This window comes from Dipodomys ordii, unplaced genomic scaffold (genome assembly GCF_000151885.1).
Source record: "Dipodomys ordii isolate 6190 unplaced genomic scaffold, Dord_2.0 Scaffold8, whole genome shotgun sequence".
Classification (NCBI taxonomy): Eukaryota; Metazoa; Chordata; class Mammalia; order Rodentia; family Heteromyidae; genus Dipodomys; species Dipodomys ordii.
Genome location: NW_012267224.1, coordinates 35,916,100 through 35,937,867, shown reverse-complemented (window position 1 = coordinate 35,937,867; position 21,768 = coordinate 35,916,100). Strand labels below are relative to the sequence as shown.

The window sequence follows — 21,768 nt, the reverse complement described above, 5'->3', positions numbered from 1 at the left end:
TTTCACAATAAAAAAAAAAAAACAGTCCCATCTCACATCAAAATGTGGACAACAGAAAACAGAAAGAATGAAAGTCCGATTAACGTAGCTGCTTCTAAACTCTGATAAGGCTTTAAATGCTCAAGTGTTAACACATAAGACAAATACTTATAAATATTATAAATAATTGCAAAATACCTACACATACCAGGCACCATGGTGCTACAGACACCAACATGAAAAGCATTTTTGGATTTGAGGTATTTGCAGCTTAGAGAATATCCTATATAACTAGAAATATTTACTTTGGGGTAAGGTGTGAAACTGTTATCCTAGATACTTGGGAGGCAGGGCAAAAGTGAGAGGCCCTCTCAAAAACAAACTGAAGTGAAAAGGACTGGAGGTATGGTATGTGTGGCTCAAGGGGCAGAGTATCCACCTTGCAAGCTCAAAGCTCTGACACTGATCCTCAGTACTGCCCCCAAACAAAACCAAACCCAGAACTATTTGCTTTATGATGTCTAACTTAATCCTCAAAAGAGTCTTGTGAGGTAGAGGGGCTGGTTCAGTTCAGGCTCATTTCCAGGACTACATTTCTATACTTATATCTATGTGCAAGCTGAGCAACCACAAAGACAGACAGATGACCAGGAATGGTAAAATGGTGGATTTTTCTAGTAAAGCGAGTCAATTTTACTTTTCTTCCTTTTCTCAGGCCAGCACGGGCGGTGTCAAATTCAAGATTCCTGAATCCATTTGTTGTCGCTTTTGTAGTGATTGCAGGGGTGGCGATTGTGGCAATAGCCATAGGTTTACTTATTCATTTTCTAGCTTTTGGTAAGTATCAGTGATTATCACTTTTCAGATTAAAATTTTGATCTTCTCCGTTGTGTTAGTACATTTATTTCTGAACATGAGGAGGTCATATTAGAGCTCTTCTTTGAATATATGTTCATATCTATATTTCCTTTCTATTGGTATATTATCCCTCTTTTGATATAAAAAGCATACTTTCTAATAAGTCAAATATGGTTATCCTGGCAAAGACCATTGCAGACAAATGAAAAGTGTTTTTATTTCCTGCTCCTTGGATGCTAATATTTGGTTACTATTGTTTTTGTTAATATCTTGATTACTTTTTCATCCAATAAACTGACAAAATCAAGAGTAAAATATTTCAAAAACAAGCATGTTTCATAACTCAGAATTAGGAAATATCTAATTACCTGGTAATTCATGCTCATAATACTTAAAACACATATATTTTTACAGTGGTGAGAATAACCAATAGATAAATTTACACTTGAGAAGTAAAAATGGGTAATGCTCCAAATTTTGAAAAAGATTATGAGCTTTATTTGTTTCTCTTTTCAATTTTTCATATTGCTAATAAAATTGGAAAGCATAAACAGGAGAAAACAATACAAAGAGCTTATAACAAGGAAACAAGATAACATTTGTATTATTATTTATTTTATCTTATTATTTTTATTTTGGATATAATTATTTAGATCCTGTGTATATGTGTGCCCTGTGATATGAGAATGTGAAGAGAAAAGAGAGAAAGAACAGAATTTTTAGAATGTCTTATTGTAAACAGGAAAAAATGACTAACCATACAAAGTTTGAAAATTTCCAATGGTACAATAAAAATACCAAGATAAGAGAAAAATAGTAATAAGGAAGCAACATCTAAACTGATCCAATGTTGAGAATTTGTCTAAATTTTACTTTTGATAACAGTTTGTGTTCTAATTACTTTAAAGTAACTATGCCTAAGATAAATTACAGAGTAGAAAAAATGAGGACATAGAGTTTGAGATTAATGTATTTATTCTGAATCACATTGTAATGTTCCAGTAAAATACAAGATAGAAGCCAAGTAAATCTTGCACCAATTGTAGTCTATTGATCATTTGTGGACCAAAAATTACTGGTTTGCCCCTGCCCTAATAAAGAGGATCACCTTCCCCTTAGGGTTACCAACATCTTTCTTTAATTAGGATATTTTTATGCAAGTAAGTGATCAAATGAAAGCACGATCTACTAGTTTATATCCATATTCATGATGTTTCTGAGTTGTGCACAAATGCATTTTAGGGATTTCTATCTCATTTGTCATGATGAAAAATAATTCATAATGTACAACCAGATTAAATATGTTGTCAGTTATTTTCTAGCTTAGTAAACTGACAACATAGCTAATCTGAAAGAATACTATTTAGAATAATTTTAACTATGACTTAAATTCTTCCTTAGTTATAAATGACTAATATATTACAGCTATTAATAAATACTATTGAACCAATGAACCACAAATATCCCTAAGATGTAATGTGAATAAAATTAGAGCAATTCTGGACAGTTTTAATGTTTCAAATAATAGTATTACTAAGATTTTTTGCACATTCTTAACAGGCCTCACTTTAGCAATGATTTTAAAAACTTAAAAGAAAAACCAGTGGGGTAGTGAATATTTGCAATCACAGCACTCAACAGACTAACTAGGGGAGTTGAAAGTACAGCCTGAGATAAACAGTGATATCTTGCCAAAAGAAAACTAAAACAAGACAGAGAGAGAGTTTTATTATACTCCCATATATGTTGAATATGAAATTCTCTTTTCTTTTCAGGAAAGCAAATTTAATTGTGCAGTATAAATTTCCACAATCCTGACTATATGAAAGATTAAACTACTTAGTACTTAGTAATGAACACTAATCATACTTTTTCCTTTTTTTCAGATCGAAAAGCATGTTTTTACCGTAGCAGCTTTCAAATATTAAATGTTGAATATACTGATGAGTTAAGTTCACCAGCTACACAGGAATATAGAACTTTGAGTGAACAAATTGAGTCCATGGTACATTAATATTTGCCTTTATTTTTCCCTTATAACATTAATACAGTTATATACCTAGAAGTATAAGATATATTTTCAATTGGTAGAAGTTATGCATGCTTTCTTCCTTTTTTATTATAATGATGATGTACAATAACATAAATCAGTATTGTGTACATTTCTTTTGAACAGTATCACACCTTCCTCATTTTTTCTCAGTTTTTCCTCCCTACTCCCTCCCCCCAGTAGTAAAGTTCATTTCCAACACAGTGTCTAGTGAGTATCACTGCTGAATTACTTCACCCTTTGTCCCACAATTTCTATGTTTCCCCTTCTCTTCCTCAAATCAGATAAACTTAAGGTACAGAAATCAAATACAGTGAAAAAAGGGAAAATAAATAGAAAAATACAAAAGTAAGATGAAAAACTCTTATTTCTACTTATCGGGCTTCATTTTTATATGCATCATTTTTATATGACCATTTGCACATAGCTATTGAGCCCTTGTGATCCTCTCCTAAGAATATCCTCCTTTGGTCTCACTGTGTGAATGTTTAGAATTCTATTTAATTAGTCATATCCCAAGTGTGATTTTTTTTGCCTTTTATTATCCATTGGTTTACTTTTTCCTTTTGGGGTAGAAAAATGTTTTTCTCTGTACTTTTGCTATTGTAAAGGCAAGGTATGGAGGAGGGGGTTACAGTTACAAAAGTCAAGTAATGAGTACATATCTTTTTGAAGAGTATTATCTCATTTCTTCTTTTCTCCCAGTTTTTTCCCTCAAGAACCTCTCCCTCACAGGTTGTACAGTTCTTTTTTTATTTTTATTTTTATTTTATTTTATTTGTGAATATACTGTACAGAGGGGTTACAATTACATGGGCAGGATAATGCGTACATTTCTTACCAAGCATTGCAGCCTCCTTTTGTTTACCCTTCACATCCCTTCACAGCCTCCCCCCTCCGCCCCAATGTACAGTTCTTTTTAACACAGTGTCTAGTGAGTATCACTGCTACATTAGTCTCTGTACCTTTTCTTTGTCTTTTTATTTATTTAATTTAGTGTACTCTCATTTGAACTCAAAGCCTTGGAACTTTCTTTTCTTTTCTTTCTTTCTTTCTTTTTCTTTCTATTTTTAGTAAGTTTTTATTGTGAAAATACTGTACAGAGGGGTTACAGTTACAAAAGCAAGGTAATGAGTACATTTCTTATAAAGGATTGTTGCCTCCGCCTTTGTTTTTCCCCTACCATCCATTCCCTCCCACCTCCACAAATACACTCTACCCTTGGAACTTTCTATGCTGATTCTCTACCACTTGAACTACACTTCAAGCCTGTTGTTGTTTTTTTGTGATTAGTCTGGAAATAGAGTGCAATAGATTTCTCTTTCCTTCTCTTTCCAAGCTGTTCTCTAATGATGACCTTCCAAATCTCAGCCACTTGAGTACCTAGGATTAAAGACTTGAGCCACTGGTGCCTGGCTTCTCTGTACTTTTTATGAGTCAGTTTTTCTTATTCACATTGTCTTATGCTATGAGTGAAAATGGTTAGCAATGCTCTGAATAAATATACATTTTATTTATTTAGGACTTCAAAATGGGATGCCTTTCTCTTTTCTTGATTTTTTTTTGTTAGTTTTCTGGTGACTTCAATTTAAGGCCTGAACACTGTCTCTGAACTTTTGTGCTCAAGTCTAGTGCTCTATCACAGCTCCACTTTCAACTTTTTGGGTGGTTAATTGGAGATAAGAGTCTCATGGAGTTTACTGCCATGTCTGGCTTTGAACCCCACCCTCAAATCTTAGCCTCCTGATTAGTTAGGATTACAAGTGTGAACCACTGGTGCCCAGCTTGAGAAGTCTTTCTTAAAAATTTTCATTGATTAAATGACTGTTTGATTGTCATTGATTGAATGATCTGTGGGTCATCAAGGGAATAACAGGAGTAGATAAAAAATTTCTAGAATTAAGTGAAAATGGAAATATAACATATCATAATTTTGGGAATATAACACAAGTAGTACTAAGAAGCAAGCTTATATCTAAGAGTACCTGCAATTAAAAAAAGACATATGAGGGGCTGGGAAGGTGGCTCAGTGGTAGAGTGCTTGCCTTGCATGCATGAGGCCCTGGGTTCAATTCCTCAGCACCACATAAGCAAAAAAGAAAAAAGCCAGAAGTGGCGCTGTGGCTCAAGTGGTAGAGTGCTAGCCTTGAGCTGAAGAGTTGAGGGACAGTGCCCAGGCCCAGAGTTCAGGCCCCACGACCAGACCCCCCCCCAAAAAAAGACAGATGACAAATAAATGACATAATGATGCACTTCTAGCTTAACAGCTAGAAACAAGACCAAGCCATACCCCAAATTAATAGGCAGAAATAAATAATAAATACGGGAAAAGAAATAATGAAAATAAAGTCAGGTACCAAACAAGAGTGCCCACTCTTTTTGTTCTTATTCACTATAGTGCTTGAGTTCTTAGCAACAACAACAAGATGGAGGAATAACTAAAATGGAAAAAGAAGAAAACTAAATCTATTTGTGGATGTTATGAGGCTGTAAAGACCACCAAACATTCACAGATTCCTATGAATCTACAAAGAATCAATGAAACAAAACGTTAGTTCTTTGAAAAGATAAAACTGACAATGCTTTAGCCACATTAATCAAAAGGAGGGAAAAGCTCAAAATTAATAAAATTATAGATGATAACAAATACCAACGAAGAAGCTCATTACAGATTAATTTCCAGTATATTATAATACACTGGAAACTCTAGAAGAAATAGAAAATATTTATGGATAAATTCGTGTCAACCACTTACACCAGCCTATAATAAGCAATGGCATTAAATTAGTTATATAGTCTCCAAACAAACAAAAGAAATCCCAGGACCGGATGGATATACTGCCAAATTCAAGCATTCAATGTATTATGATCAGATTTACCCCATCAATACTGCCATTCTTTCATTTTCCCCCTTCCTTTTTAGCAAGTTTGTTAGGTTTTATTATGCTGTCTTTATACATATACACACACACACACACACACACACACACACACACATATATATATATATATATAATGTACTTCTATAATATTGACCCTCAATAACTTTTCTATATGCCAGAAACAAAGAGTCAGAGAAAGATACATATTTTTTTAAATCCCATTCATAATAGCTTCAAAAACAATTTCAAAGCCAGGCACCGGTGGCTCATACCTGTAATCCTAGCTAGTCAGGAAGCTGAGATTTGAGGATCACGGTTCAGCCCAGGCAGCTCAGACAGGAAAGTCCATGAGACTCTTATCTCTAATAAACAGCTAGAAAATTAGAAGTGGCACTGTGGCTCAAGCAGTAGAGCGCTTGCCTTGAGCTGAAGAGCACCAGGACAGCACCTAAGCCCAGAGTTCAAGCCCCACGACTGACAAAATAAAAACTTAAAAAACAAAACAAAAAACCAATTTCAGCTTCTATATTAGCTTCAGATTAGACATGAGCCTCCAGCACCTGACTTGGTTTTATTAGTCTTATTTCTATTTAAGGTTTCTCCAGAAAAAAAAAATACTTTTCAAAGCAACTGTTTAGTCTGACCTACTTGAATCAATCCCATGCTTTGTGATGAATCTGAGCTGAACTCAGCTGAAAATTTATTCTCTATTCTTCATTAAGAGAAGCCTCAGGTTGCAGAAAGCTGGGAGAAAAGAAAGGAGCAACTGTAATTACAAAGGTTTCTTCTCTTCCTTCTTTCTATAGATTACTAATGTATTCAAAGAATCAAATTTAAGAAAGCAGTTCATCAGAGCCCATGTTGTCAAACTGAGGTGAGTGAAACTATACTAAAAACTATGTAAGCATAGATGCAATTTGACACACTTGACTTCGGTTCACAGCAATGATAATAAGTGACATGCTCATGCAATATAATATAATAGTATGAAATAGCATGAAAATAGGGCACCTTAAAAATGTTAAGGAGCTGGGAAGGTAGCTCAGTGGTATAGTGCTTGCCTTGCATGCATGAGGCCCTGGGTTCGATTCCTCAGCACCACATAAGCAAAAAAGAAAAAAGCTGGAAGTGGCGCTGTGGCTCAAGTGGTAGCGCACTAGCCTTGAGCTGAAGAGCTGAGGGACAGTGCCCAGGCACAGAGTTCAGGCCCCATGACAGGACCCCCCCCCAAAAAAATGTTAAGCTGGACACTGGTGGTTTATGTCTGTAACTCAAGCTAATCCAGAGGTTGAGATCTGAGGAAAGCAGTTTGAAGCCAGATTGGGCAGGAAAGTCCATGAGATGCTTATCTCCAATTAAATACAACACACACACACACAACTAGACGTGGAGCTGTAGCTCAAGTGGTAGAGCACTAGCCATAAGCAAAAATGCTCAAGGACATCACCCAGATTCTGAGTTCAAGTCCCAGGACCAGCACAAAAACAAATAACAACCAAAAATAAGGTCAAAAATACCATGTACAAAATGAGGGAAGAGGTGACACTGTTCAAAAGGAAATGTACTCATTACTTTATTTATGTAACTGTAAGCCCTTTGTACATCACCTTTATAATAAAAGAAATCATGCGTGATTTATTTGGCTACTAATGTAAATAATCATATAGTATTTGAGTTCCTAATGGGAGAAAAAGCAGTGCAGGGAAAATTGAAGTGATCGCATAGTAAAAGAACCATTCTATTATATAAAACCAGTGGGTGGCACCCACAATGCTGTCTTTGTAACACTGCCTAGTGGAGTTGCACAATGCTCTGGCCTTGGGTGGTTTCATCCAAATCAGGACACCAGGGCCAACTCAAAAGCGGCTTTCAGATTTCATCTGCCTTGAATGCTATAATAAAAGGACATGTGGCTAAATCCTTGACACTAGTGATGGACTAATAATAAGAAGGAACAGCAGAATGAATTCTTTGCAAGACTTTGCCATTCCTATGTTAGTTAAATAGATACTTGTTCATTTGATTTGATGAAATAACCCTTCTCAACTAAAATACTCACCTAGATTGAACCTCCCACAAATGTCCTAAATTTCCCACATTGCTTGATCTTTCAAATAAAATATGAAAAGGTTTTTTGGCCAAAAGCGGGATCATATTCTTTCTCAAGTATTAACACCACACAAAAAAATAAGCACATAGCTCTTGTCAAAGTTCTGGTGAAAATTTATATGAATAGGAAGGATCTATGGGAAGATTGTTTTCTAAAATGTATCAGTTCAATTCATATTCCATTTAGTACTTTACTGTGATTGGCTTTGTGCTAGCTCCTAAAGCTCAGTGGTTTAAATCTCCAAAACTTTAAGACCAAATGAGCCTCTTGCATCTTCTTTCCTTTACTTCACTTCATATTTACCCTCCATCCATGACAATCTGGCATTTGATCACACTACAAAAAGCAAACTGTTTTCATCTAGTTCAACAACAGCATCCAAAACACAAACCCAAAGAAGCCATATTAGTCCTCCTCTTAGATTTCTCAATAATATTTGGCACATTTGGTCTATCTTGGAAATATTTCTTGTTGGCTGTGACAGCATACACCTCTAATCTAGCACTTAAGAGGCAATGACAAGAGACCTGCTAGTTTGAGGCCAGCCTGACCTAAAGACTATGTTCAAGATCAGAAAGAGCTACATATTGAGCCCTTGTTGCAGAAGGAGGAAGGCAGAAAGGCAGGAAAGCAGGAAGGCAGGAAGGCAAGAAGGCAGGAAGGCAGGAAGGAAGGAAGGAAGGAAGGCAGGAAGGGAGGGAAGGAGGGAGGGAGTGGTCTCATGTTTTTAGGACACTTTACGTGTTCCTCTTCTCTGGCTACTTTCTCAATTTCCTTGTGTTCTCTGTACATTCCTCAAATATTGAATATCAATGTATGTTGTGAGCCATACATATTCTCTCAGTTCACATTTTCTCTTCTCAGGAGTTTTACTCCATTTGGGGCCAGTCAGACAGTCCTCTTTGATCTCTAGATGTGACTATACAGACCCATCTACTTCATAATCATGATATGGATGCATTTGAGATAGCTCAACTTTAATATATTCCTAAATATTTCCCAGCTCTGTAACTTTCTTCTTGTACCATAATACCATCATCCTTCTGTCTTCTGGGCCATAACAGCCTCCTAACAAATTTCCTTAACTCCAGTCTCACCCCATTTCACCTTCTACGTAGCAGACAGAAATACTTTTTAAACAAACTCCACACAGAGCATCTTCCAGTAAGTTTGCTTAACATTTCTCTATGTGAATCCATGTTAATGTAGTTAAATCCAGTTGATTCATTTTAATGACTGCATATTCATTTATTATTGAACAAACATACTGTTCATCCATTCAGCATTTCATTTTCAATACTCTACTTAATTGGCCAACACTCCTTACATGTGCACACATGAAAGGATTTATCATGAAGATATAGCTAGAAGTACAATTCCTAGATCTTGAGATTTGAGAATCTTTAACTTTACTAGATATTGATAAAGTACTTTCCAAAGTAGTTATGAAAATTTACATTTCAATCATAAAGACATTATTGCTTAATATCCTCACTAATATTTAATATGTAAGCTGTGGCTTAATCCTAAACCTGCCAGTAGGTGGTTTAGAATAAAGGATAAAACATATACTTTTTAAAGTCAAACTGCTTAAAGCCCATTTTCAAATGTTGATTTTCAAAATATGTGTCACTATGGACAGGTTATTGACTTTTTGTGCCTGTTTCTTATAATAATAACAGTGCTTCTTTGACAGATCAATTGGTATTAACTGGTATAAAATAATACCACTTGAGCATTTATTTGTAATTTTTACCATTCTCTCTGAATCCCTCATCACATGTTCTCATTTTTTTCTGTTTTTCTATTGTATACTGGTCTTTTCCTTATTTATTTACAGGAACTATGTACTTATAGGTTCTAATTTGAGTTGTGATTATATTTTTCTTGTATGCAAGTCTTATTTATAGCATCAGTCATTATCAATTATAAAATTTCTTTTAAGAATCCTTTCTCTCCAAGTTTATTTTTCTGTTAAAATTTGCTGCTTTAGCTAGATAAATGGATCCATATACTAGAAATTTACCTCATTTCTTACTCATATAAATTTGAAACCTCATCACATTATAAGTTTGTTTAGAGATGAGGATTTTTGTCAGATTGCCAAAGTCTAATAGTAGCTAGAATTTATTGTAACTCTTATTGTATGCTATGCACTCTTCCCGCAAGTCATCTATGTATTAATTTGTACAATCCTCATAACAATTCATTTTACATGTGAGAACACCCAGGTGCAGAGAGATTCATAAACTTGGTTACCTCAAAAAAATCAGAGGGTTAAAATGCAGATAGGCATAAAAGTCAGCTGTGCTGTATGATGGGTGGAGTACCATGTACACTGAAATCAAATTTGGGGTATAGCACTGCGATCTAACATTGCAAATGCATACATCATTAGGTAGATCTGTTCTACAGGTCAAGTCTTCTAGAGAATTCTTTTTTTTTGAGAAATGATTGAATCAAGAAGAAAACTTACAGAATAGGAAGCCATCATAATTATCCATTGCCTACATCTATACAATTGACAGACAGTCTGGCAGTGGGGTGACCGCAGATGTTGTCATGAAGTTCCGGTTCAGCAAACGTAACGATGGAAACTCAATGAAAGGCAGAGTTCAAGCTATCTTACAGAAAATGCTGAATAACTCTGGAGGCCTGGAAATTCACTCCTCACCTGGGATAACAAGCAAGTATTTTAAGATTTTTTTAACTCCAAGTGTTATTGTATATTTTTAGGCATCTTTTTTTCATAAATTGAATAATTTCAAAGTAGGAAGTGTTTCCTAGGGTCCATGTGAGGGCAAAGTATTTTAACTTACTTTTTGAATAGTTTTATTATCTTTAATTGTACAAAGGAGTTACCATTTGCAAAAGCAGTTTATGAATAAAGTACATCTCGATCAATGTTACCCCTTTCAACATTCTCACTCACCCCTCCCAATCTACCCATTCCCTCACTTTTCTTAATTTTCAGATTATATATTGAATTTTTTGCCTTTTAACAAATCAAATGTTTTTGTGGGTTTTTTTTTGTTTTGTGGTTTTTTGGAGGGTGAGGTGTGTGTGTGTGTGTGTGTGTGTGTGTGTGTGTGTGTGTGTGTGTGTGTGTGTGTGTGTGTGTGTTTACTATTTTGCTTTGAGTGCTGTATGTGAAAACACAAAAAGAAATGCAAACTCAGTGTATAAACCAGGTTGGTCCTTTAACCTAAGATGTTCAGCTTTAAGATTTTTGGTTTTAGTTTTCTCCCCTTATAAAAATGTTAATAATAATTCCTGTTTGGGTTATTCACAAATACATAAGAAAAGTGTGAAAATGCTTTTAAATATAAATATGTGGGTTGTTTTCTTTTTTTCAATTCACCTATAGAAACAACACCTATATATAGGACACAATGGGATTTCAATGTATGTATATACAGTCAGTGATGAGAGCAGGGAAACTGGCAAGTCTCTCACCTCAGACGTATATTTCTTTGTGTTGGAGATATTTAAAGTTCTTGGATTAGCTCTCTTAAGATACTCATTTTGTTATCACCACCTATGGTTACTCTGTCTTTGCTGGATGACAAGTCATTTCCCATCTTCTCTTTATCCTTCATTTTCCCACACCTTCCCAAATCCTGGTTTTTTAAAAAAAAATGTTCTATTCTCTTTTTTATATCTTCCACATGTAAGACAAAGCATGGAGTATTTGTCTTTGTGTGGCTGACATATATTCACTTAACATAATGTTCTCTAGTTCTATGTTGCTGCAAATAGAATTGTGTTCTTTCTCATGGATGAATAAGTTTGTTGTATTTATATACTCCACTTTCCCCTCTCCTTTCTCTATAGATGCCAAGCTTGTTCCTTATCTTGGGTGTTGAGAAAGTGCTGTAATAATATGAGATGATGACATCTCTGTTACAACTAGTTTCCTTTCCTTGGACATGTACCTGGTAGTCGGAGAGCTGGACCACGGTGGGACAGATAACTCTACATTTTCCACCATGACTGCATTAACTTACATTCTCATATTGTCCATATCCTCATCACCTGTCAAGTTTTTGTCCTTTTGATAATCATCATTCTAAGATTTACAGACTAATCCAACATTCCTATGACAAATTTTTATTTGCTAAAAATATTCATTCTTGATCATCACCCCAACACTCTTTATGAGAGATGTGATTATCAGATGTTTAATCTGTGGACCTTCTATAGGAAAGGCAGATAGATGCCCAATGTCAAAGAGCAATTTAATTAATGGCCCATCATGTAGACTACATTCTCCTTCATCACATTCATCACAATTGAAAATGAAATTAATTTGCATAATTGTTGTGCTGGCTTCACCCTACTCTATAAGCATCCTAAATACAAGAACAGCCATGTCTTTATTCACCTACTGTCCTATGACATAGTATCTAGTTTATAACTGAGGTTCAGTAGCTAATTGTTGCATAAATTTCTTAACAAAGGATACTCTCCAACTTTACTGCTAGTTGAAGAAGCCACAGTTTCATCATAATAAACTCAAAATTGGAAGGAGTTTCATGACTCCAGCACTAAACTAGTAGATGTGTGCTATTGCAATACTAGTTCAAATATCTGAATGCTTTCTTATTCCCAAAGCTTTCTTCCTAGGTTTTCTGAATGTTGCCTTCTCCTTTCCCAGCCTCCCATTTCCCACCCTGCAACTAAAAGTTGATGCTTAGCAGGAAAGAACTTCAAGAGAGCATTCCAACTCCACATCCCTCACTGAGTTCTGGCTGACAATGCTCACAGATTTTATTAATAAACCTTAGGTTTATCAAATAATGGAGTAATAACTCTGCTCCTACATGCCAAAGAATTCTTCCGAAGGTACTTTTCAAATGCTTGTTACTTGTTTAGCGTTGTGCTAGACAAGCTGGCAATACAGGGTCTTATAATTTAGTTTAAACAAAAGATACCTGAATCACAAAATAATGATTAAGATAGCAGAATTGACAGTCAAGAGAGTTTATGATGGCCAGGTGCCTATGACTCATGAGGCTGAGAAACGGAGAATCTCAGCTTGGGCAAAAAGTTTTCAAGACTCCATCTCCAATTAGCCAGCATAACATTGGTCAGAAGGTGTGGCTCAAGTGGTAGAGCACCAATCATGAGCAAGCAAGCCAACTGTGCATGAGGGCATGTGGCCCTGGGTTCAAGCCCCAGTACCAGCTACCAACACGGGGGGAGAGAGAGGGGAGGAAGGAGGGAGGGAGGGAGGGAGGAGGGAGGGAAGAAGGGGAAGAAGAAAAGAAAGAGGAAGAGAAGGAGAGTGGGAGAGAGAAGGAGGGAAGGAAGAAGAAGGAAGGGAGAATAGAGAGAGAAAGAGAGAGAATGTATGATCAAGTACAGTGAATGCTACAGGAATCCAGGAGAACAAATATTGTATTATAATCTTCCATATCTCTCCATGAAAGAGAGTGAATAGACTGACTCTGTAGGATAAGTAGGATGTGAAAAGAGAAAGAAAATTGCAAAAGATCTGTTATAAGCATGATGCTTAGCAGAACAAGGTAGAGAGAAAAGCAAAAGTAATTGTAGACTTTTTGATGCTATCTTTATACTCATCACTCTCATTAAAACATTTCTTTGAGAAAAAGTTCCACATTTTCTTGGTAGAACTTTGAATGCCTTTTGTGCTTTATTTATTTATTTTTGACCTCTATTCAATTCTTGCTATGATATCCCAAATTGTCCTCATTAAAGAGAAGGGTACTTGTCCAGGCCTTCCTCCTCCCTGTCTTTCTCTCTCCCTCTCTCCCTCTCTCTCTCTTTCTCATTCTCTCTCTTCCTCTCTCTTTCCCTCTCCCTCCCACCCCCATGCTGGTAGTTCTTCCAGGGTATGAACTCAGGGCTTCATGCTATCATGCTCAGTCAGCTTGCTTGCTCATGAGCAGTGCTCTATCCCTTGAGCCATACCTCCAACCAGTATTATACTGGATAATTGGAGATGGAGACTTGAAAACGTTTCTGCCTAAGCTTTTCTGCCCACTCAGCATGGGCAGTCAGGAGCAATCAGAATTCAAACTCATTTCTCTTTTTCAAAGAATAAAACATGGTCAGCTCTTCACTTTCTGTTTCTGAAAGGATAAATTGGTTCACCAATACTTATAAAGCAAACGCATCTTTGTGAAAATTTCTACCTAAGAAAAATGTTGAATTAATTGATTTTAAACATCATGAAAACCTGTCATTAGAAATTTAGATTTATTTTTTAAGGAATAAGAAGATTGGTTTCTCACTTCTGAAGTTCAAATATGAAAGGATATAATTTGACATACATGATTTTTGGAGGAAAAAAATCCTTGTAAAGCTTAGGTAGATTAATTAAAAAAGCAACCAGATACTCAAGGGTTATTATCACAGCACTGATGTGGAATGATGAAAGCACACCATAGCTAAAGGGAAGAGGATGGAGCTAGTTATAAGGAGACAGAAGCCATAGAACCTGGAGACCAGGTAAAAATGGTAACAGAGGGGAAATCTTACACCACTTTTGTCTGCCTGTGGAGGTGGTTTGCTAAGGGAGGGAAACAGAATATAAGCAGCAAATTCTGGATGAAATTGAATGTGAGATGAATTCTGGACCTACAGAGAAAACTGTGGGGCACAGACCTTGAACGGGTCTACACAGACTTTCTTCATGAGATCTTTATGTGGTTTCCTTCCCAGGCTTTCCACAGTGCCCCTACCAATAGCATGTGTTAGTGCACTACACTTTCTATTTGGAATGGCCTTGTGCCTTCCTGTCTGTCTGAAATTTTCCTTTTAAGTTTTCAACATACAGTGGAAACTTTACTTTCTCCATCTCAAATGTTTCTTCCATTTTAACTGCACTGGTACACTCCAGTAACATTGTTACTCTTTTGGTATTGGAATTTATTTGAAATGATCTTGTCGGTAAAAGGTGTGTGTACAAACCTCCTCCCTTTTGCTCATTGTGAAATTTGGAGCATTTAAGAGTATCAGTAGAGTTAATATCTATATCAACTTACACAAACAGGAGTTTTCTAACAAATGTACAATAAACATCACATAATATTTATCACATTGCATCTCAATGACTTGCATATGGCTTTCCTTTTCCAACTAAAATGACTTGGGAGTAAGAAAATGTTTCACGTGTTTGGTTAGAAATTTTGAGTACCAACAACGTGCACAATAATAAATTGTAAGGCAAAATGGTAACACAGACTTCTGGGGTACATGACTCAGGTTGGTTTAACTGGTTCAGGATGGAGCCTAGGACTAGGAATTTCAAAATATACTATTGGTTCTGAGTGCAGTTGTTTGAATATTCCACTTTAAGAAATCAAGTTGAAATGAATTTTAGTTCATATTCTATTGATCATCTCACTCTTTTTTCTTTAATAATAGCAATTACATCCCAGGATACAGAAAATATTTTCACTCAAGGTAAGTTTTTAAGTTATTTTAAAAATATACTTTGGCAAAGTATAAAGAGTTAAAGTCTAGGCCTTTTGTGTTTCTTGCCAAGATAAGAAGCTATAAAAGTAGAGCCTTTATTCTGAGATCACTCATATGTGTTGTTAAAACAAGACACTGCTGTCTCAGGAACAGGTAGTTAAGTTATTTTTTTCCTCTTAAAAAAGATAATGGGTTGAAGTAAATTGTAAAATAAACATATAAACAAACAAATATATAAATAAATAAAAATAATGAAGTTGAATAGAGTCCCACCCATATGATTCTTAAGATTTACCTTATGGAAATATTCTTGGCAGTTTTGAGAAGCATTTTCTGCCTGGGTTCTGTGGAGGTATTTCTGTAAACCTGTAAATTATGCTTAAGAATACAAGTTAGTAGCTTTTCCTAACCACCTCAAGATCTTGCTTTGTTGTAGGTTTGAGTTAGTCAGAACCAACGCCTCAAGGGGGAAAAAAAAATCACTGTTTTCTAATGTCATTCCCTATATGATGACAGGATACCAGAAATAAAATCTCTAGAAAAATCAACTTACCTGTCTAACTGAAAAGATGAAGCAATAAGTTCAGTATGCCTAGATTGCTAGTCTATCTTAGATATTTGAGCTATTTTGCAAGGTTATGTTAGCCTAATGGGCACAATTTCATTCTATATTTAATTCATGTTTACTTTGAATAAAACTGTATTTAATAGATCTATCAGGGAATTTGTCTAGGGAATGCAACAAGAGAATTTGTGTTCCATGCATATTCTGTTTATTATTATTATATCATCTTCAAAAATTTATACAGAGGCTGGGAGCTGGTGGCTCACACCTGTAATCCTAGCTACTCAGGAGGCTGAGATCTGAGGATCGCGGTTCAAAGCCAGCCCGGGCAGGAGAGACCGTGAGACTCCTATCTCCAATAAACCACCAAAAAACTGGAAGTGGCGCTGTAGCTCAAGTGGTAGAGCGCTCGCCTTGAGCTGAAGAGCTGAGGAACAGCACCCAGGCCCAGAGTTCAAGCCCCACGGTCGACAAAAAAAAAAAAAAATTATACAGAGGTTCAAATTAATGTGTCTACTTTTGTGTACAATGTATATGTATCAGGCTCATCCTTTTTATCATACTGCCCTGTCCAACTATACCATCTCCTCACCTGTCTCAAGTTTCCTAGTTCTATTTACACGTATGTACATTGTATATTAGGACTATATTCAACTACTATTTCTCTCCCCATTCATCTGCACCCTCTTCCTGTTATGCTCCACCCTTCTAAGTCAAGACATATTTCAGCTTCCTAATATTTATTTTCTTGAATTGTTCAAAGGGGTTATACCATGAAAACCCACCCCTGTGTATATAGTATACTTTAGTCAGTTTGATCACGTATGCATATACGTATATGTATGTGTGTACGTATACATGTGTATATGCCTTTGCCTTAAATATGCATGTGTTTATATTTTAGATCTAACAGTCACATAGCCATATAAGTTCTTAATTGAATTCTGATACTCCTCCATCTGAGAAATTTTTTTTTGTCATTCGTGACGGCTGAACTCTGGGCCTGGGCGCTGTCCCTCAGCTCTTCAGCTCAAGGCTAGCACCCTACCACTTGAGCCACAGTGCTACTTCTGGCTTTTTCTGCTTATGTGGTGCTCATGCATGCGAGGCAAGCACTCTACCACTGAGCCAACTTCCCAGCCCCAAAATTTATTTTTTAAAATATGCCTATGAATGGTTGGAAGCTAGTCAGCAATAGAAATGCTTATTGGCAGTTTACCTCTGATTTTTTTGGGGGGTCCAGTTGTGGGGCCTGAACTCTGGGCCTGGGCACTGTCCCTCAGCTCTTCAGCTCAAGGCTAGTGCTCTACCACTGAGCCACCTTCCCAGCCCCTACCTCTAATTATTTTAGTAAAAACTGAACAAGAGGGAAAAGAATGATAGGAATTGAAATTGATAGGATTTGAGTGCTTAGCTCACCCCACCCCCACAAACTGCAGTGTATTAGGTGTCTTAAAGCATTTAAATAAACATAGATTCTAGAAACTAAATACCTCAAGTTACCCTAGCCTACAGAATATTCAGTGGAACTACAGCAACTCCATTCCAGTGAGGGCAAAGGGTGAATTTGACTCTGAGAACTGGAACCTCCATGATGAGCTAAAATACCTTTAAGTCCAGGTCTCCATGATGCTACTTTTTCTCCAACTTTAAGGTGTGTATGCACCTCGCAAGTCCTAAGAGATAAGCAAAATTTCCCAGGAGTCTGTGGCCTAAACTGGCAACTTCAGCACTGACATATCTTAACCTCATCACAAGACATTCCAGATGTCTTTAAAGACGGTGTCAAACTTGGAGCCCCAATGCCAATGATGTTCAGAAATATTTTCTAGAATGAAGTCAATAGACAACTACAGTGGTCACAGATGTACTCTAAAATGATAACATGTTGATCGTGTCTTGGGGGAAAAATACATAAAAGACATTAAAGTGTTAAGTGATGGAGAAACTGTCACCATCTCCCATACATAACGACTTCATGGTCTTCCCAGCACGGTAATATCCTTTTGTCCTTAGCATGTGGGGCCCGTCCAGACCTGTTAACACTGTCAGAAGAGAGGATCATTGGAGGCACTCTGGCTGAGGATGGTGATTGGCCCTGGCAAGTCAGTTTACATGTCAATAACGTCCATCACTGTGGAGGCATCCTGATCAGTAACACATGGATCCTGACAGCAGCTCATTGCTTCAGAAGGTGTGGCTGGTCACAGCATCTCCCATCTGGGAAAAGTTAGAATAGACATGGATAGAATGACTTCACCCACCAACCTCAGCACTAAATATAATTGGAATGAGCCAGGAAAAATTCTGTGTCCAAAAGTCTTTTCTTCCTATGCATGGAAGCGAAAATGCTGTTCCTTAACTTATTAATTTGCTGGTAGCTCTCTGTTTCACATAATAATATACCATTATGGTATACAATACAATTACACACACATATGCATTCATACACATGCATAAGCACACACACAGGCATGCACATACTGAATTTCACATATTCTTACATACCCATACATACACATGTGCACACATACACAGGTTTGGGCATATGCATACTCACAGATACACATATACATATAAACAAAACCTTCATGCATGCCTTTGTATAACCTAATGGAACTTTTCCAAGACATGTACCCATAAGTTCATGCATACATATTCAGATAAGTATATCAAAATATTAATGTTTACATCTTCATCAGTAATGAAAATGAACACATATTCTCCCCTACCAACAAACACTTGATATTTTTATCCTGTTTAATTTTTATGATTCATATTAATATATATTAGGAATATTTTTGTTATAGTTCCTATTTCTTGACTACCAGTGAGTGTAAGTTATAGTTATAGGTCCTATTTCTTTGTTATGGTTCCTATGTATTGACCACCAGTGAGCATAAGTAGTTTCCCATACATCCAAGGCTGCTTGATCTTTCTTTCTATGAATTTCCTGTGAAAATTAGTATACCAGACTGGATTCTGGGCCCTAATCAAACCCAACTATCATTTATGATGGATTTTCATTTTACCATTTCTTATTGGTTTACAAACATGTGTATATATTATATAAAATATTTTAAGTAGTGAACATTATTAATATTTTCTCATGGTTTCTCATTCATCTGAGTATTATGTTCTTATTTTTAATGAAATTTATTTTTAACCTTATGGTATGGGCTTTGAGGGTTTATTTTAAAGTTCAATTCCTAACATTTTTATGTTAGTTTGCTCTCTATGTCTCTCCCACCTTATCTTCCTCTATATAAATATGGAGATATACATGTATATCTCCATAAATATAATATATACACATATAATAAGCATCAGTGTTAGTACAGAAAATTATTAATTAATAAGATGCTTCTTATTATCACTACTAAGCAAAAAGAAAAAACAAAGGGGAAAATGAAAATAGAAAATAATGTGTTAATTCTGGATATGGTAATAGACATCTACAGTTGCAACAATTGGGGGTCAAGATAAGGAGGACTACAGTTTGAGACGGGCCTGGGCAAAATGTCAATGAGCCTTCATCTCAACACATAAACTCATGCCTGTGATCTCAGCTATCCAGGAGGCATAAGCAGGAGTATTATGGTCTAAGTCCTATTCCTTATACTTTCTGAAAATAAAAGAAAGGAAGATAATGCAAGAAGGGAAAGAGGGAAAGAAACGAAGGAAGGAAGGAAGGAACGAAGGAACGAAGGAAGGAAGGAAGGAAGGAAAACACAAGTTGAAATGAGAATGGTAATTATTTCAGAATTCTTAGTTGCTTGGTTGGGGGGGGCATAGAGAAGGGAGCCATCAAAGTAGAGATTATATATTATACTAGCTATCTTAACAGTATTAGGATTTCCTGTTGGAATATGAAAAATGCCATAATAGTTATCACTCTAAGACACGTTTTCTAACATCTCTCTCTTTATTTAGGTACATGAGCATCCCTCTGCCAGTAAAAAGTTCATTGAATTATGAACTTGGAGTGCAAGAAAATATAGCAAAAAATACAGTCATCAAGTAGTGCCTAGACAGTGGGGAATGGCAAATACAAAGCTCAAACACTGGAAGTGCTAACAAATACCCATTTGAATAGAATGTTTTCTTTTCTTTCTTCTTTTAGCTACTCTAATCCTCAACAGTGGACTGCCACCTTTGGTGCTTCTACAATATTTCCGAAACGTCGAGCAAGAATAAGGACAATTGTAGTCCATAATAATTACAGATCTGGAACCCAAGAAAATGATATTGCAGTTGTGCAACTCAACACAGCTATAACATTCACCAAAGATATCCACAGCGTGTGTCTCCCAGAACCCACGATGAATACAGTGCCTGGTTCCACTGCGTATGTAACAGGATGGGGAGCTCTTACTTACGGTGGTAAGTGTGTCAGGGAAAATGAAACCAAGTAACTTAACAACAAAAATATTCTTTTCTTAGCCATTATATAAAAGACAAGTTCTTCTAGATAGAACCATCCTGTGTTCTGGTTAGACTTGAGCTCTGTTAGCACTGAGTTTCCTCAGCAAAGGACTAAGGGTCAGTGTATCACAAAATTGGTGCCAGAGAGGGAAAAAGAAAAATTCATCTACGTAAAGGGACTTTCCTTCTCCCCAATGGGAACCATTACAAGGAAGACTCTTCCATGTATATCTAACATTCTAATTAGGCAATAAGGTTAGGTGCATGTTTTCCTTTCTGGAAATCAGCTGAATCGCCAATTGATATGTTTTGAAATCCATTTTACTTCTGCTTTTGTGTTAATAGGCTTCACAGTCTCAGATCTACGGCAAGGACAGGTCAGAATAATAAGTAATACTGTGTGCAATGCACCAACTGCTTATAATGGAGCTGTCCTTTCTGGAATGCTCTGTGCTGGGGTACCTACAGGTGGAGTGGACGCATGCCAGGTAAGCTCAGAACAACCTGTCAGTATTATAATCTGGGGAGATGATAAGCATTTACTAACATGATGCAGTAAATAGAGAGCTTGATCCTCAAGAAAATTTATGATTAAATTTTAGAGACAAAATTCTCTTATGAATTTTATCTGTCATGAAAACATCCATTTTTATTTTTATTTTCACATTCAGAAGTATCAAGGTTTGAACTCAGGGACTCACACAAGTCTCATTGAGCCATGCCTCCAGGCTGGTTTTTACTGGTCATTTTTAGGATAGAATCTTGACTCCTGAACTATTCCTGAGCTGTGGTTTGCCTACGTTTAGGCTTCCCATTGTCACTGGGATAAAACAACCCATGTCTAGGTTCCCTCCATGGAAATGAGTCTCACAAAGTTTTCTGCTCAGGGGCTGGGAAGGTGGCTCAGTGGTAGAGCGCTTGCCTTGCATGCCTGAGGCCCTGGGTTCAATTCCTCAGCACCACATAAGCAAAAAGAAAAAAAAGCCGGAAGTGGCTCTGTGGCTCAAGTGGTAGAGTGCTAGCCTTGAGCTGAAGAGGTGAGGGACAGCGCCCAGGCCCAGAGTTCAGGCCCCATGACTGGACCCCCCCCAAAAAAGAAGTTTTCAAAGTTTTCTACTCAGACTAGGCTTAAACTATGATCCTCCTAATTTCAGTCTTCACCGTAGCTGGAATTATACGCATGAGTCATGGGTACTCAGCTTCACTTCTAATCTCTAACTGCTATTAAGGGTTAAATAAAGCACTGTTGCCTGTCATTATATACATTATATAATATGTATATAATATACCTATTACATAAAATAGAGTTCTGTGCATTTCAAAATTCCTGAGAGTAAATTTTCAATGTTATACTACAAAAGTTAGGTATTTTAAAATAATGAAGAAATTACCCAGTTTGACTTAATTATTTCACATTATATCCACAAATCACAGCAATGTTTTATCAATTTATTAT

The 21,768-nt window shown here is 36.3% G+C and overlaps 1 protein-coding gene across 1 annotated transcript in view; it reads left to right on the top strand.

Moving 5' to 3' along the window:
• Positions 1 to 21,768, top strand: part of Tmprss11d (transmembrane protease, serine 11D) — a 53,543-nt gene that overhangs the window by 27,884 nt on the left and 3,891 nt on the right. Inside the window, exons 2-9 of the mRNA XM_013008934.1 lie at positions 695 to 816; positions 2,724 to 2,842; positions 6,576 to 6,643; positions 10,408 to 10,565; positions 15,272 to 15,310; positions 17,904 to 18,081; positions 20,011 to 20,270; positions 20,658 to 20,800. Coding sequence (XP_012864388.1) covers positions 695 to 816; positions 2,724 to 2,842; positions 6,576 to 6,643; positions 10,408 to 10,565; positions 15,272 to 15,310; positions 17,904 to 18,081; positions 20,011 to 20,270; positions 20,658 to 20,800 — 1,087 coding nt within the window. The remainder of the gene's footprint in view (positions 1 to 694; positions 817 to 2,723; positions 2,843 to 6,575; positions 6,644 to 10,407; positions 10,566 to 15,271; positions 15,311 to 17,903; positions 18,082 to 20,010; positions 20,271 to 20,657; positions 20,801 to 21,768) is intronic.